The sequence below is a fragment of the Notechis scutatus genome, chromosome 4 (assembly GCF_049901735.1).
Source record: "Notechis scutatus isolate UNSWTSFEM ecotype Mainland chromosome 4, rNotScu1.2, whole genome shotgun sequence".
NCBI classification, from domain to species: Eukaryota; Metazoa; Chordata; class Lepidosauria; order Squamata; family Elapidae; genus Notechis; species Notechis scutatus.
In genome coordinates, this window is record NC_142012.1 from 61346631 (window position 1) to 61363196 (window position 16566).

At 40.8% G+C, this 16566-nt stretch overlaps 2 protein-coding genes across 3 annotated transcripts in view; one reads left to right on the forward strand and one right to left on the reverse strand.

Moving 5' to 3' along the window:
- The window catches only part of TEC (tec protein tyrosine kinase), an 84408-nt gene extending 82887 nt beyond the window's left edge, over positions 1-1521 (forward strand). For both annotated transcript variants that reach the window (XM_087963616.1, XM_087963615.1), the window contains exon 18: positions 307-1521. In XM_087963616.1, the coding sequence (XP_087819742.1) occupies positions 307-381 (75 nt within the window). In that variant the 3' untranslated portion in view covers positions 382-1521. The remainder of the gene's footprint in view (positions 1-306) is intronic.
- A 2292-nt stretch (positions 1522-3813) lies between these two features.
- NIPAL1 (NIPA like domain containing 1) lies at positions 3814-16549 on the reverse strand. The gene is made up of 6 exons (XM_026676599.2): positions 16354-16549; positions 12644-12910; positions 9594-9650; positions 8400-8490; positions 7167-7327; positions 3814-4514 (listed from the first exon to the last, which is right to left on the reverse strand). Exons 1-6 carry the CDS (start codon positions 16382-16384, stop codon positions 3895-3897), a joined length of 1227 nt encoding a protein of 408 aa, XP_026532384.2. The 5' UTR covers positions 16385-16549; the 3' UTR covers positions 3814-3894.
- Positions 16550-16566: the final 17 nt, after the last annotated feature.

Consider the following 16566-nt stretch of genomic DNA (forward strand, 5'->3'; position numbering starts at 1 on the left):
GTCACCCTTGACCCTGGTTTTCCCCCACCCCCTGGGTGTATCGTAATTCATATTCTCCAATGGGACACATCCATAGCCCAGAGTCATCAGTCATGCTCTCCAGTTAGAATTTTGCACGGCAGAAACTTCAGTCACCTAGTTACTATCTTTGAAAACACTTATGGAATGCACTTTCGGTTTTGCAAGCTGCTGCACTGCTCCCCCCTCCCTTTCTGCTGGCAACTCTAAAAAGACCAGAGAAATATTTTGAGTTGACAAAAGAAATATCAATTATTAGAGCCTCTTAAAAAACTTTTCTATTTCTAGAAACCAGAAGGACGTCCTACATTTCAGGATCTCCTGCATAGGATTGAATGTATAGCTGAAGACTCTTCATCCTGACTATAAGCTTGGCAGGTGCAAGAATTCACAATAAGGACAATATCATTTCAGAGATGCTGCTGGACTCTTGCCAGAGACAGTCCTGGATGCTGCTTAGAAGGACCGTGGGAAGACAAGGCAATTGTGCCTATGGCTCCTTTGTCTCTGGAACAAGTTTTACCCACATATTTAAAGTCCATTTGGCTAGGCAAACAGTATTGTTATCAAGAGGACCAACGTGTGGTTTTCCTGAGAGGGGAAAATGCCCATTTGTAGCAGGATAAAGCTATGTACAACATTGCCCGAATTCAGCACAAGCCTTTTTATAAGCCAGCTGTTGACTTGAAAGGACAAAATTTAAAGTGATGGTCGTTTATAGTCTTGCCCATTGCTGAGCCCTCCAGATGCGTTTGGCCACATTTCCTTTTCAGGAAGCACAGAGGTTGGCTTACACTGGTTTGGTCGTAGCGGCTGGTGAATGTAGAGGTGATAGGTAGATGGTGTGTGGAGAAACTGAGGCTGTGAGTCTCCTTCAGTGGCTTGTCAGGAAAACAGGAACGAAGAGAAAGGACTAGTACAAAATACCAGATCTCCTTGACTAGATTTGCTCAAAGACCCCACCAGGCCCGAAACAGATGTTAGAAAGACTATCAGAAGACCTTCCAGTACTTGTGACTTGTTAAAGCAGTCATTAAGTTAATGAAGAAAAATACCCTTTTGGTTTGATCTGTGATATATAATCCTTCACAAAAGAAAAATATGATTAAAGCCTCTTTAAAACGTGTCCGTTTCTAGAAACCAGAAGGGGCCTTATGAAACACAGCATTTGTCATAAATGTATTCTAAATGCCATTTATGGATTGTAAATATGCACTGCACATAGGTTTTCATACGAAGGGAGAATGTAGTATGTCCTACACTATTTAAAAACACAACACATTGACTCCTTTATCGTATGCTACATGTTCAGTTTGGTGCTTAGCAAAAAGAGAACAAGCTCCCAACTTCATTACAAACTGGAGAGTTTTTTGTTTTTTTTTATCAGATTGTTATTTTGATTTTACCAGCTGCAAAGCGTGCTCCATTGCCAGGGACTTAATGTATAGCAAAATGTGTCGAATAAATGTACTTCATATAATAAATATGAAGTTGTGATGAAAAGTTGAACCACTCGTTTTCATTTTCAGGTGAGTATGTGGAGCAAAATTAAGCTTTCACACTCATTATTAAGATGGTTCCTAAACTATTTACCATGTCATAAATTATGACCATCCTAAAGTTTCATGGGGACTTAATTTCTCATGCCACACAATGCTTCAGAAGCATCGAAACCATCTCAGATACCACTGCATTGCAGAACCCGAAAGGAAAATAGATATTGTTTTGCTTTATCCTGAAACTGTTCAAAATCAGCAAAGGTAATTTTGAAGTTCTGTTCAGGGGAAAAACTTATATAATCCTACCCAAAATTACATAATCCCGCCCAAACAATCCAGACTACTGCTAAAGAATGCCAATGCTGCTTGCATAAATCCAAGTTAATTACATTTGAAAAGGGGTTAGGTGTGAGCAGCAGCAGCTAAAGGACATTCCCATTCCCATCTATTACTTAGCTAAATCTAATTGTGAAGATTTCAGTAAGCCCCTTGCCCCACATTTTTAAACATAAAGACTAGACCAGGGTTGTTAAACTCACAGCATCGTATGATGTGACGTATTGTGATTTTCCCCCCTTTGCTAAACCGGAGGTGGGCGTGGCCAGCATGTGACACATGTGGCCCGCGAGTTTGACACCCTTGGACTAGACTATATTTCTTGAAAGAGAAATACTCTATTTACCACATTACATAAAGATTTTCTGCAAAATTGCAGCACATGTAGCCAATCTTTGCTTCTAAGAATGGCACCACCACAGAAATTTGCCCTATGTTTTGTTAACATCTTAAAAATAAGGGATATTCCCCAAAATATCTAAAATTTAGGAACTTTGTACAGGTGACACATCCTTTGCTTTAATTGTAAAAAGTCTTCAATAGCAATCAATTCACACTCTTGGGTGGGTTGTCTGAATATCTGTTTTCTTGATATAAATCTTATGTGGACCTATCTCTGTCTGAATCCCTATATCTGGGTTTTCCAAAGGAGTATCGTCCAAATGGATTAGGATGATACAAAATATAAAAACTGGCCCAATGTTAGTAGGATACACACTTTATCAAAACATTTTTATTCATTTTTGTCAATATTATATCAAAGCTTCAAAGATTTTCCATTCAGAAGAATAAATATTAAATATCTATAAATACTTACGGCAAACTTTATAGATACAGAAAAGCATCCCCCCCCCCCGCCGAATGGCACTTCACAGTCACTGCTCATGGTTCTTAGATGAGCAACACAGTAAGTGACCATTTAAAATAATTAAAAACCTGTATTTCGGTAAATGATTCCTTATCATGGAACAGAGGCCAATTCTTAATAATCCAAAGTAATTAGAAAAATTCAGAGCTAAAATTATATTACCCAAGTCCATACCTATCCATTACTGTGAGCTAAATATATAATTTATTTGTGTAATAAAACCTGCCCAGCTGTTTGTTTCTTTCTTAAGCCGTTTTGGAACTAAAGTGTTAATATTAAATACTGAAGAGATGACCAATAATCTCCACACAGCCAAGCCTGTGTTTACAGATGGAATTCTATTTCGGAACCAAATTTATTGGCACTGATCATTTTACTTCAGACATTGACACGTAACCAAAATCACTTTCCCGTTCACAAAATAACCAACAAGGTCACCATGGTTTTTTAAAAAAATCTCAACACTGTATTATAATAATACACTTCTATATAAAAGGGAAGAGAATTTAACATATGTGAGTAACACAAATGTGTCTTAAAAGCTAATCTATCATTCTGAACAATTAAAAGCAATTGATGAGGGAAATAAAACTTAACAGCTTTCCAGAGATGTTTAGTCTACACCAACTTAATTCCCAGATTTCATGAGTTTACTGTAAGGATTTCTTGGTCTGGAATTAATTTCAATGCTATCTGGCCTAGAAAGACCATGTTTTCATTTAATGTACCTAAACTTTAAACTTCAACGCTGGAAGTTACACCTAAAAAAGAAAAGAGATTCTCTCTGGACATTTCCTTTTTGGGAAACTAGAATAAATTAAAACTTTCAATTTACTAACCTGCTGATCATTAGAAAAAGTCCTGGTTGTCACAGAATATATTCATTTAGCCCTCAGCAAAAATCTCATTTTGAAACAGTGAAACTATAAAATACGATTTAGAAAATACATATGTAATTCACTTTACTAACAAACCATAATCATCACTTAAGGCGACTTTTGCATGCTGTCAAAGGTGGAAAATACAGAAATACCAGAATGATCTAATTTCCTTTTCTAACCCAAAAGCAAATGACATGTTCCGGCTTTTCCCCCCACAAATTCTGAGGTAGTGAAGATGACGACATTGCTCTGGTTGGCGGTAAGCTGCGCGAGAGACAACTTTTAATGGCAGTTACTGTCGTTCATTTCCTCGGCTGAACAGAGTATTATCCTCGTCGCATATCGAAACGGGAGCATCCATATTTTCTAATAAAGTGTGATGAGACTCGTAAGCATGCAGAGGCAAGTTGGGGTCCTTTTTAACAGATGCTGCCAATTGGTTCCAGGTAATGCTGACATTTTTGAAAGCGTGAAGAAAGAAAATGCCAATGATTATGGTGAAGAATCCACTCAGGGTTCCAATGATATCTCCCAGCTCCATGCTGTTCCATTCTTTGAAGAGGATAACGGAGCAAATCACCACGGTGGTTGTGAAGGACACGTAATAAATGGGAGTGACCAGAGACGTATTAAACACATCCAATGACTTGTTGAGGTAGTTGATTTGAGTACTTACGGCCAGCACCAAAACTACAGTCAAAACATAGAGCAGCGGATTTCGAAAGACTGGCTTCTGATAAAGCATGTCCTTAATAGCGATACCCAGGCCTTTGACGGAGGAGACGGAAAAGGCCCCTATCAGTGAACAGATGGAGATGTAGACCAATATATTGGTCTGTCCAAACCGTGGAGCGACGACAAAAATAAGTACCAGTGAGGTCACAATTACAACAGAAGCAAACACAATGAAGACTGCAAGAAAGGAAAATAACGACACGTTAGGATTTACAGTAGACAACACCAAATATGTCACATCACAAGTGCATTTGGTCCAGTGTTCCATAAAAGGAGAACCACTTCTGAAATGTTTCCTCTTTCTGCAAGGATTGGTACTAGTTTCTAACTGTATTCCTGGCCAGGTAGAGACGGCTCTTTAGAACTTGTGTGAGAAGCATTAGGAGGAAAACTGATAACCAATAGGTTCCTCTTCAAGATCTGGATTTTTTTTTAATAATTGAGGTAAATTAAAACATGTTTGAATTTTATGTACTGATTGTAGAGGTTTCTCTGTGTCAGTATTTCTCAACCTTGGCAACTTTGTGTGGACTTCAACTCCAAAGTTCATAGATATCAAAGTGGTTGAAGTTGAGAAACACTGAGATAGAAGAAGAAAGAGCACAGTTGTATCCGATGCTGGAAATCCTGTTATTTGATTTTTCACTAAGTTTCAGTTGTCTGCAGCCTGAGAGCAGTTTGGAAACATCCAAACTTCCTCCTTCTGTGTTAGTCTATTTCCATTCAGTATCTCCATGTCAGCTGTAACATTGGACAATTTCAAATCTGTTTATGTAGGACAAATAAATAGATTCTAGCCCCGTGATGACGAACCTATGGCACAGAGCCATTTGTGCTGGCACGCGAGCTGCAGGCAAAGTTACCTCACTATGCATGTGCACACCTCACAGCTGATTTTCGGCCAGTTTGAGGCCTTTTTCAGCCTCCCAAAGGCTTGAGGAAGGCTTCTGCAGGCTTTGCAGGCAGAAAACTAGCCCCGTTTCGTCACTTCTGGTATTTTCGGAAAAACAGGAAGTGATGAAACGGGGCTAGTTTTCGGCCTACAAAGCTTGCAGAAGCCTGCAGAAGCCTTCCTCAAGCCTTTGGGAGGCCGAAAAAGGCCTCAAACCAGCCAAAAATCAGCTGTGAGGCACAGTGCAGGTAAGGGGGTGGGGGTGAATGGGGGGTAGGGGGATTGCACATGCATGCATAAGGGGCGTGGGAGGGTGCCTTCTGGGTGCTGGCATGCGGGTGCAAACATGCAAGCGCGCACACAATTTTTGGCACAGGAGCCCAAAAAGGTTAGCCACCACTGTTCTAGCCTAATCTAAATATATTCATGAGGAAACATTTTCATAATAGGGACTCATTCTATGTGCTGTCCCGCTCACATGCACATGCACACCATGGATGTTGGGAGTCTTTATTACGCCTTCCAATCCTGAGTTAATATTCCCTAGCAATTCCCTTTGGCAGCTCCAGCCCACCCCCAATGAGTTCAACAGAAGCTCAAAAGAAGCCAGGACTAATCCACAGCACAAGGGAGGTCCACTAGTCAAAGGCAAATTCTGGGTTGAAAAGGCACTGTTGTAGAAAAATTTCAATAAAGAGGAACACAGATAGATCACAAACAATAATTCTTATGTTAAGATCAGAGGTTTATTTCATGAGCAATTTGGAACATGAACAGCCACCATAACACAACTTACAGTAATAACCTATTGCAATGAGGTCCAGAGCCAATAGCTAGATCCAACAAGGAATAGCTATGGCCAGTGGCACTGAACTCATCCCAAGACATTATTTTTATACTTTTCTGCACTCATTTCACAACTTCACACAGCAAGGAAAGAGGCACATTGTTCCCAGCACTCCCCTTGCTGAGCTAAATAACTGCTTCCTGGTGCAGTTATAAAGAAGGGTGAGGCTGCCTCCTCACAAATAGCCTGGCCGACCTTCACTGTGCCTGCCTCTTCTCTGCCCTACATGCTCTTGGATCAGGAGGCAGTTCTTCATCTCCACTGCAGCTCTGTGTCCTCTCCATCCAAAATCTATGGGCTTCTCAATTATAGCTGTGTCTCCTGTCTCTAGCTGAGCCAGCTGCTCATCCGGTCACTCCCCTGTTCTCGGCCCTTCCATTCCTGGCTCATAGGCCTCAACTGCCTCCCCTCCTGTGATGACCCAGGGTGCGATACAAAATAAACACAGTCACAAAAAACAGGTGAAGCCCCTTTTATTCCTTCACTTTGCTTCCAAGCTCCGAATATCCTTGACTGGAGACAAAAAACTCCCACACAAGCAGTTAAAAGGAGGAAATGCCATTTAAATTATAAAAAACAACACAAATTAAAAAACAAACAAATCAGGCAAGATAAGGGCTTGAATATGTCCACAGATAACACACACTGGGAAGGACACCAAACTCAAGAGAGGAACAATAAACTAGAGATATTTCCATGCTTTGTTTCCAGCACTGGCCAGTACGCAGGTCCGTCCTCTTATCCAGTTGTCACAGCTGCAGCCCATGAAGAGGATCAAGGCCCTCTCCTCCCCTGTAGACCACATCTCTCCCTTATCCTCTGGATGGAGAGGGGATGGGCCTGGGTCTTCCTCTGACTGCCCAGCTGGCCTCTGCTCTTCTCCAGCCTCCTCCACAACCTCCGGAGCCACACTTCCACTCCCTGTCAGCTGTTCCTCCTCTCCCTCAGAGTCAGTCTCCACCAGGGGCATGACACCTCCTAATGTGCCCCGGGATCAGCTCGTCCTCCTCCAAACTAGCATCTGGAGAGGCAACTGGGGAAGCATCTGGGGGAGTCCTCACATTTTATGATAGCTCTCTAGTAAGCATACCTGGGTCTTTCAGTTTTGTTTCCATGTCATCCAATGACGTGATTAGTTCCTCCTCAGGAGCATGGATCACCATCACGGTGGAACCCAGAATGCTTAACACACAGCCCAGCTTCCCATGAATGTTGAGCTTTTCCTCCAAGAAATAGGAAGACAATATTGCACTGTTTGGAATTTTATAAATGGAGAAGTTAAGCAAAGTCGGAACCCTTAGGAATGTAACAAATCCAGCAACCGAAGTTCTGGATAGATAGAATGAATAAGAACCAAGAACACTATTATAAATGGACAACTTTTGCACCTTATTATTATTTTATAATCGTTTTAGACACATCAGCGTATGAAGAGTTTAGTTTAGTTCTGCCTAGGTTTACAACTGCTCCTCCTGACTTTTGGACACATTAGAAAGAGAAATAAAGAACTACACATGGTCTTTTGACAGAGAGCCCGATGACGGTCGCTAAACCGCCATGTAAATTGTGTGTCTATATGCAACTGCCTTTACAAGCCTACTTTGTCACAGTGTCTGTAATGTAATGGTCAAGGCCAGATCCAGGGGTGGGATTTTACCGAATCGGCCTGGTTCGAGCGAACTGGTAGCTCCAAAGATCAGCTGGGAGAGAACCAGTTCACTGCGACAATCAGCTGTTGGGCCTATCCGCCAGCCCTGGTTCTAGTCTGTGCTTTATTTCTGGGTTTTCCAGCTCAGCTGCTTCACGGATTGTCGTGCGTCAGCTGTTTTACACACAGGGCTTGGAGCAGAAGGTGAGTTGTAAATTTTGCATGCGTGCGCGAAGCCGAACTAGTTGTTACACCTGTTGAATCCCATCCCTGGCCAGATTCCTAATTTAAATGCTGTATATACTAAAAGAACCACATATTAGGAAAAATATGTATTTTTGCAGAACCACAAGATAATGGGAAGTGCTGTGTATTTGTGCATAGTCCAAAACTCTTTATATTGCAGACTTCTAACAGAAATGTAATGAGGTATGTTGTCACTTTGGACTCTTCAGAACGGTGTTTTTGGCTGGCTGGGGAATTTTGGGACTTGAAAAATCACATCCTAAAATTGCCAATTTTGAGAAATATTGCTTTAGAAAGATAATATAGACATAATTTAACTAAAATAGGAATATAAGAGCCTGCAATATATTTACAGTCCTGTTGAGCCATTGTTTGAACTCTCATCCTAGAGGTTGTAGTTAGCAAAGCAATTGTACTAATTGTACTAACCTTATAAGGACGCTTAGTGCCCCCAATGGAGTGACCAAAGTTGCAGGAGCAAAGGCATATGCAGCAAAGTTGGCAGCTTCTCCTATTCCCACTGCCAAAAATGACAGAAAACTAGAATTACTCGAGAGATATAACCTTTCTAAAAATATGAGTATCTTTCTGGAATTCTATCAGTAATTTCTGCCTGCCCGTGTTAGATGCAACAAACTTTTAGAAACTATTAGAGCCATGATGGCGAAGCTATGGCACGCATGCCACAAGTGGCAAGAGCATGCATCCCTTTCTCTCCCTCCTCTCTCTCCCTCCCTCTCTCTCTCTTCCCTCCTCTCCCTCCTCCCCTCCCTTCCTCCTCTCTCCCTCAGTCCTCTCTCTCCCTCCCTCTCTCTCTCCACCCATAACACACAGACTGAAACAATCTGTTTCTAAAGAATTCTCATTAAAAGTTAAAGGAAGAGAATGGCATTCCATGACCAACTATCACAATATAAACAATGTTTTACAATACTTCAGCACTCTTTTTTACTAAAACTTTTTACTAATACTAAACTAATACCAAAACATTTTTATTTGCCTTATCTACAGTAGCCAAGGCACAAACTGACTACAGTGATTCAAACTGAAAACAGATGGTACCATTTTCCCAAGATGATAATTATTTGTCTCAGAGAGATAAATAACAACAACATGATATTCTCACCCTTCTTTTTTATATATATATAAATTTTTTATTGGTTTTTAAAACAAACATAAACAAACAAAACATAAAAACATCAAATCATCTTCCATATATGTACATACAGTGTGCCGGTTCAATAGGCTTTCTCTCATGCGTTTAAGCACTGGTCTGCCACAGATTATATAAGCCACGGGTGTCAAACTCGATCACGTCACGTGATCTATTGGAATGTTTTTTTTGCCTTTGAGGAGCCGGGGTGGGCGTGGCCTGTGGGTGACGCCTATGGCCCACGGGCCGCTAGTTTGACAAGCCTGGTATACGCATTAAGAACCCCACGCTACAACCATAAAAAAGATTTTCTGGCAAATGGAACTGGACCTGCTTTCCATTCATACTGTACGACAGTAACATTAAGGCAGAGGAAGTCTTAACTAGTAACAAGCACTGCCAGTTTCTTTGAACAAGAAGTATGCAAAAATAACTACATAAAAATAAAGTTTTGAAGCTTTAACACTTACTTGAAAGCAATCCTGCCCACCATAACCATTCTTTGAGGTAAGAATAGCCCCCCTCTCCTAGGAAAAAGAAAAACAACCATAAAAAACATTTTCAGAAGAAAAAATCTACAACTCAGCTTCTATCAAATACCTCAACTATCCCTTTTTTGATGTTTTTTTCAAAGGAGATTTTCAGAAGAAAAAACAACTCAGCTTCTATTCAAATATCTCAACAACCCTTTTTTGATTTTTTAAAAAAGGAAATGGTCATCCTCATTCCATTGTAACCGCAGGCAGAATTGCACCAGCAACTGTTTGATTTAATAATAAGAATCACAGAACTTTGGGCTGGGAGGGGCCTTGAAGGTCTTCTAGTCTAACCCCCTGTCCAAGGTAGGATATATTGTATCCTGGACAAGTGGCTTTGCACTTATCCTAGGGCTTCAGCATTTTTTTTTTTGTATCATAATGACCAGAACTGGATGCAGTATAAAGCAGTACCATCACTTCTTATGATCTTGAGGCTATCTCTCTGTTGATGTAGCCCAAGACTGCAGTGACCTTCTTGGCATTGCAAACTGCTTGGCTGATACTTAAGTAGTGGCCCACTAACCCTAACACCAAGCCCAACCTTTGGACACTAGGGACCAGTTCTGTGGAGAAAGTATTTTTCCACAGACTGGAGGGGTGTATGGTGTTGTGTGCTGCCTGCATCCCACAAATGAGACTTCACTTGTTTGCACAGCCTGGTTTCTGGCATTTGGTGTCCATGGATATTTCTCATTATTAGTTACTACTGTTGGGCCATGTACTATCTATTCCATACCTGTGCATTTGATTTTTCCTGCCTAAATGCAGGATCTTGCTTTTCTCACCACTGAACTGCATCTTGTTGGCTAGGGCCCAATCAAGATATTTCTGAATCTTCGGTCTATCTTCCAATTCCCCCCGTTTGGTGTCATCTGCAAATTTGATGAGTGCTCCTTCTATAGAAATAGCAATAGCACTTAGACGCATATACCGCTTCAGAGTGCTTTACAGCCCTCTCTAAGCGATTTACAGAATCAGCCTATGGCCTCCCCCCTTACACTGGCAAAGAGAAAGAAAGAAAGAAAGAAAGAAAGAAAGAAAGAAAGAAAGAAAGAAAGAAAGAGAAAGAAAGAAAGAAAGAAAGAAAGAAAGAAAGAAAGAAAGAAAGAAAGAAAGAAAGAAAGAAAGAAAGAAAGAAAGAAAAGAAATATATGATTAAAATATAGAGCTAAATAAAATGGCTACATATATGTCAGTTTCAGGCTCGACAGTCAGCACATTGCCCCAACAATTTGGGCCCTCATTTTACCCATCTCGGAAGGATAGAAGGCTGAGTCAACCTTGAGCCTGGTGAGATTCAAACTGCCAAATTGCAGTCAGCTGGCAGTCAGCAGAAGTAGCCTGCAGTACTGCATTCTAACCACTGCTCCTCTATATTCTCTCATCTAGATCATTTATGAAGATATTGGCCTAGAAACCACGATTCTGTCAGTTCTAGATCTGTCTTAGGCATGAAAGACAGCTGAGTTTGGCCCAGTCATTTCCTCTCAGCCCAATCCACTTCACAGGGTTGTGGAGAAAACAGGAAAAGGGGTATTAGGGGTGTTGGCCATCTTGGGTTATTTATAAACAATAATAAAAGTGGAATAAAAAGCTAATAAATCATATTATGGTTATGAGTTATATAGGAACAAAGTTATTAAACTTAATTAACAGAAGAGTAATTACATTTGTTTCATTTATGTTTCAAGAGCACTTTTTGCTATATATACACGTCAAGTTCAAAATACTGTGAATGTAATTTTTTTTCAACCACTCTTCTTTATTATTAATTTATTTACTGTCAAAAAAGCCCCAAACACTCTTCTCAGACCTCTTACAATATGACAGGAAAAAGAACCCCTTAAAAAACAGAATGCTTCATATGTGATGAAGAATATACCTTATGCTGGGGGTGTCAAACTCAGGATCTGGTCCGCGGGACCATCCTGGAAACAGAGAAGGACCGACCCATGGTACCTCTGCCAGTGAAAACAGAGCTTGGGAGAACAGCCCGTGGCCCTCACGAGCTCCATTTTCCCTGGCAGAGGGTTGCAGGAGGCCGTCGCAGCTGCAAATGGAGCTTGGGAGCCCATTTTCACTGACAGAGTGCTCAGGCCACCACAGGTGCCCCCGACATGAGTGATGTTGAGCTGGTCATGCCCCCCCCCCCGGCCAGGTCCACACTGCCCCCTCCAAAGGTAAAACACAACCCTAATGCAGCCCTCAGTGAAATCGAGTTTGACACCCCTTGTCATGCCCCTGATGGAGACTGACTCTTGAGGGAGAGGAGGAACAGCCAACAGGGAGTGGAGGTGTGGCTACAGAGGTTGTGGAGGAGGCTGAGGAAGGGCAGAGGCCGGCTGGGCAGTCAGAGGAAGAACCAGGCCCATCCCCTCTACATCCTAGGACACACAGGGAGGAACGGAGAAGGAAACAACTTGGCTTACGAGAGAGGAAGCGGCCATGATCCTCCTCATTGCAGTTGGGGAGACTAGTATATAAGAGAGACGATTACAACACAGCGTTGTCAGAAGCAAAGTATGTTATTTTAGGCTGAAGTTATCTTGGTTGGCAACCTTCTAACAGACTGTGCCTTGTTATCTCCTTGAATTTGGTAATTACTTATCCTGGTCTGTTGTGGAAATTCCTTCGTTGTAGTTTGTTTTGGTTTTTTATTTCACCTCCATTTGCTCTAAGTTTGGACTGTATTGCTTTCTTTGGAAGACTATTTTTGAGTATGTTTTATCTCCAACTGAGAATTATTGAACAGTGGGGCCAAGCTGGAGGCATTAAAGGACATTTATTTGTGATTTGGATTTTGTTACGTTTGTGCTACACTATGGGTCATCACACCCCTGCCCTATGCTTTCCACAAAAGTATAACCTATGCAAACTATTAAATATTAAATGCACATTGGAGATTGATAGCCACACTATGCTTTGAGACTTGATTCCCAATTACAAAAAAAAGATATTTAAAAGTAGTATTTTTTTTTTACCAGCTCTAGTGAAACCTTTTGCGGCCATTTGCAAAAGGCCCTTCTTCTTCAGAATAAAGCTGGAACCCACAAAGATACTGGAACCGATGGCCAATGCGACGCCTAGGTATAAGCTGTATTTGCTTCCTTGGGGAGTGGAAACATTCAACACTGTTTCGTTGGGGTATCTCCCCGAATAGGCGAAGAAAGAAGCTTGTAGCTCCGATACGTTGAGGATCTGGCACCAGGCATGTTGAGAGTTGGGGCAAGCCAAAGGAAACACTTCCCCTAGAAAAACAGAGAAATGATGGACTGAGCATCTGATCCACATGTGTTAGAAAACGTTTGCAGACCTGATCTTAGCAAAACAAAGAAAAGAGCAACCAGGATAATTGGGGGACTGGAGACTAGAAAACCTAGAACTACGCCACCTTCGGTCCGATCTAAGTATAGTATATAAAATCATACATTGCAATGTCCTACCTGTCAATGAATACTTCGAATTCCAGCTCCCCTCTCCCTTGTTGTTGGGTTAAAGTAGCTGGATTATTACAAATAACCCATCTTGCTAAACCCTCTGGCTTCCTATAGCACCCTGTGGTTTTGTTGCAAACAGTCAAGGGACAAATATGAGCAACGGATGAACCTATGAACTGACATTTTTCATTTCTCAATACACACATTTCACTATCAAAAGAGCAGTCTTTTATATCCTTCTTTATGTTCTGCCTTACCTTCAGAGTGCTGAGATGCATTTGGCCCAGCAATTTTAACTCCTCTAGAATGGATGGGTGTTCTTTTACTATTTTCTTGACTATTTTGACTTTTCATTTCTAGTCTGTCTCCTATGATGCTGCTTTTGGTAGGTTGGACTATTTTTTCTTTCTTTCGCATGAAGACAGATGCAAAGAATGAATTAAGCAGCTCTGCTTTCTCCCTACTCCAGTTATTTCCTTGCCATCTTCTCCCCTTAGTGGATTGGTCATTTCCTTGACTTTTTCTTGTTTCTTACATATTGAAATAATTTTTTAAAAAATTATTGTTGACGTCTATTGCAAGTCTTAGTTCATTCCAAGCCTTAGCTTTCCTGACATGTCCTTGTAGACTTTGTTGGTATTCTGTTTTATTTATGTCCCTCTTCCTATTTTTACATATATTCTTCCCCAGCCTCCCACCCCCCGTTTGTCAGAAAGTTCTTTATGCTAAACGATGCTGGCTTTGTCGGGAACCTCTTGTTTTTCTTTCTATATGATATTGTGTTAGACTGGGTTTTTATAATCTTATTTTTTCAGTTTCGTAAGCATCTTGAGTTGTTTACCTCTTTAGGGATTTCCATCCATGGAAAACTTCCTAAACTCTTTAAGTTTATTGAAGTCAACTCAAAGTCAAAGACACTAGTTTGACTTTGTCTGATTACTTGTGCCTGCATTATGTTGAATTCCAGTATGAAAGGAGCATTTTCCCGCAACTTCAACCCCGTCTCTCATTTCATCTCTATTCGTAAGAATTAAGTCCAGTATAGCTGACTCTCAAGTTCCCTCCTCTACCTTTTGGATGACAAAGTTGTCAGCTAGGCTAGTCAGGAACCTGTTTGATCTCCTGCAGGGTTTGTCTCCCAGTTGATGTCAGGGGGAGTTAAAGACCCGCATTATTACTGTGGTGCATTTCCTGCACACTTTCTTTAGCAGAATGTTCATTATTTCTTCTGCTTAGCTGGGTGGCCTATAGTTTACCCCTATTGGCAATGACATTTCTTTTTTTTTTTTTTCTATTAGCCCATATACATTCAAGAAGGCTTTCATCCTTGGTTTTATGCATTTCTGTAGCGGTGTAGTTTTTTTTTTTTTTTAACATATAATGCAATTCTTACTCCTCTTTTGTTAGGTCTGTTTCTTTTGAACAGTTTGTATACTTCCAGCAGCATATTCCAGTCACGAGTTTCATCCTATCAACCTTAGGTAATGGCAACTATATCATACCTTCAGGTTCACCCTGCTTATCTTCTATATGTATAAAAAGCAAAAAAGCAAAATATCACTTGCACATCATCACAAAATCTTCAGAACCATAAGGACTACAAACTTGAAATTTGGCACGTATGTTCCTCTTGGCTTTTAGGTGCTCACTAAGAAAGGATTTTTCGAAATGACCACCAGAGCATTAATATTTCGTATATTATTATTAACATACACGGATGCTAAGGAGTTCTACCCCCCTCCCCACCTGAAAAGAAATCTATTCCAAATGCAAACTACAAGCAGAGGAATTTCACTCCGTTTTAGTTTCACAGCAGCAGCCAGCTTTAGTACAGAACAGTTGAGCTAAGCCACGCCCAGGCTCCTTGCTATCTCCTTGCTCACAGAGCAAATACTGTTTCAGTTTCCAAACAGCCCTCAACTCTCTCACACACTGATAGGATGCTAGCCAGATGAATATTGATGGATGCTGGTAGGCAGAGGCACAAATTTTTTTCTTCCTTATTTTCCTCCCCAAAAACTAAGTCGGACCACATAGTTTCCTGGTGAAGCATGAGTATCGAGCTAGTTTCCTCATACTTTGAGCATTAGCGTAGTAGGGGCATCTCAGTCCTTTGCAGAACTTTGGTTTTACTTGTTATTGAGTATTCCCTTCCTCATTGTTTGATTTGGTTATTTTGGGGGGTTTATGCTTTGGATTTGGTCCTAAAGATCGGTCAAATCTCTCTCCCCCCCCCCCCACTTTCCCAATGTTGGTTTTAAAACCCTTCAGGTGTAAACGAAATTCATTTGGAATTTATTTTTTATTTTTATTTTTCGTGCTGTGACTTTCTGAGGAAAGCTGCTCCAATCGGCGTGCAAAGCGTTTCGCCTTGGCCACTCTTCAACCTGTTGAGTTTCGAGGCTCTTTAAAGGCGCAGCGACCGAGAAACTTTTCAACACTTAGGATTGGCGGACCACAGGCGCACAAAGCGTGCTACCTCCTAACCGAGGAAACCCCCCTTCCCTCCCACCCCCGCTAATCCCTCTCTATTTGCGACTCTGCTACTACTACTACTATTACTACTACTACTATTACTGTTAACGGCTAGGTGCTCACTGAGATGCGCACAGCTTTCTCAGTGACCTAGGTGGGAGGCGCACCTCTGTGCAGAAATTAAAGACACACACACCCCAAAACGGGGGAGAAAAATTAGAAATAAGAAATTGGAAATAAGAAATTAGAAATTGAAATAAGAAATTGAAATAAGAAATTAGAAACTGAAATAAGAAATTAGAAATTGAAATAAGAAATTGAAATAAATTAGTAATTGAAATAAGAAATTGAAATTAGAAATACAAAATTAGAAATTGAAATAAGAAATTGAAATAAGAAATTGAAATGAGAAATAAGAAATTGGAAATAAGAAATTAGAAATAGGAAATTAGAAATTGAAATAAGAAATTAGAAATTGAAATAAGAAATTAGAAATAAGAAATTGAAATAAGAAATTGAATTAAGAAATTAGAAATAAGAAATTGAAATAAGAAGTTAGAAATTGAAATAAGAAATTAGAAAGAAATTAAAAATTAGAAATAAATTGAAATAAGAAATAAGAAATTGAAATAAGAAATTGAAATGAGAAATAAGAAATTGGAAATAAGAAATTAGGAACTGAAATAAGAAATTAGAAATAAGAAATTAATCAGAAATAGGGCTGGAAGGGACCTTGGAGGTCTTCTAGTCCAGCCCTCTGCTCAAGCAGGAGCACTGACCTTCCTTGCACGACTGGGGCAGCAACACCATTTTCTCCCCACGCTCGCACCGCTCACCCCCGCCAGGGACGGAGGCTCCCCCGTGGGAACCGCGGCACCAGCCCGGCGCTCTGCCGCCGCGGAGCCGCCTTCCTCGCCCGGCAAGGCGAACATCTGGAGGCGGCCTCCTCCCTTTAAAGAGGAGCCGCGCCGCGCCACCAATCCCAGCCGAGG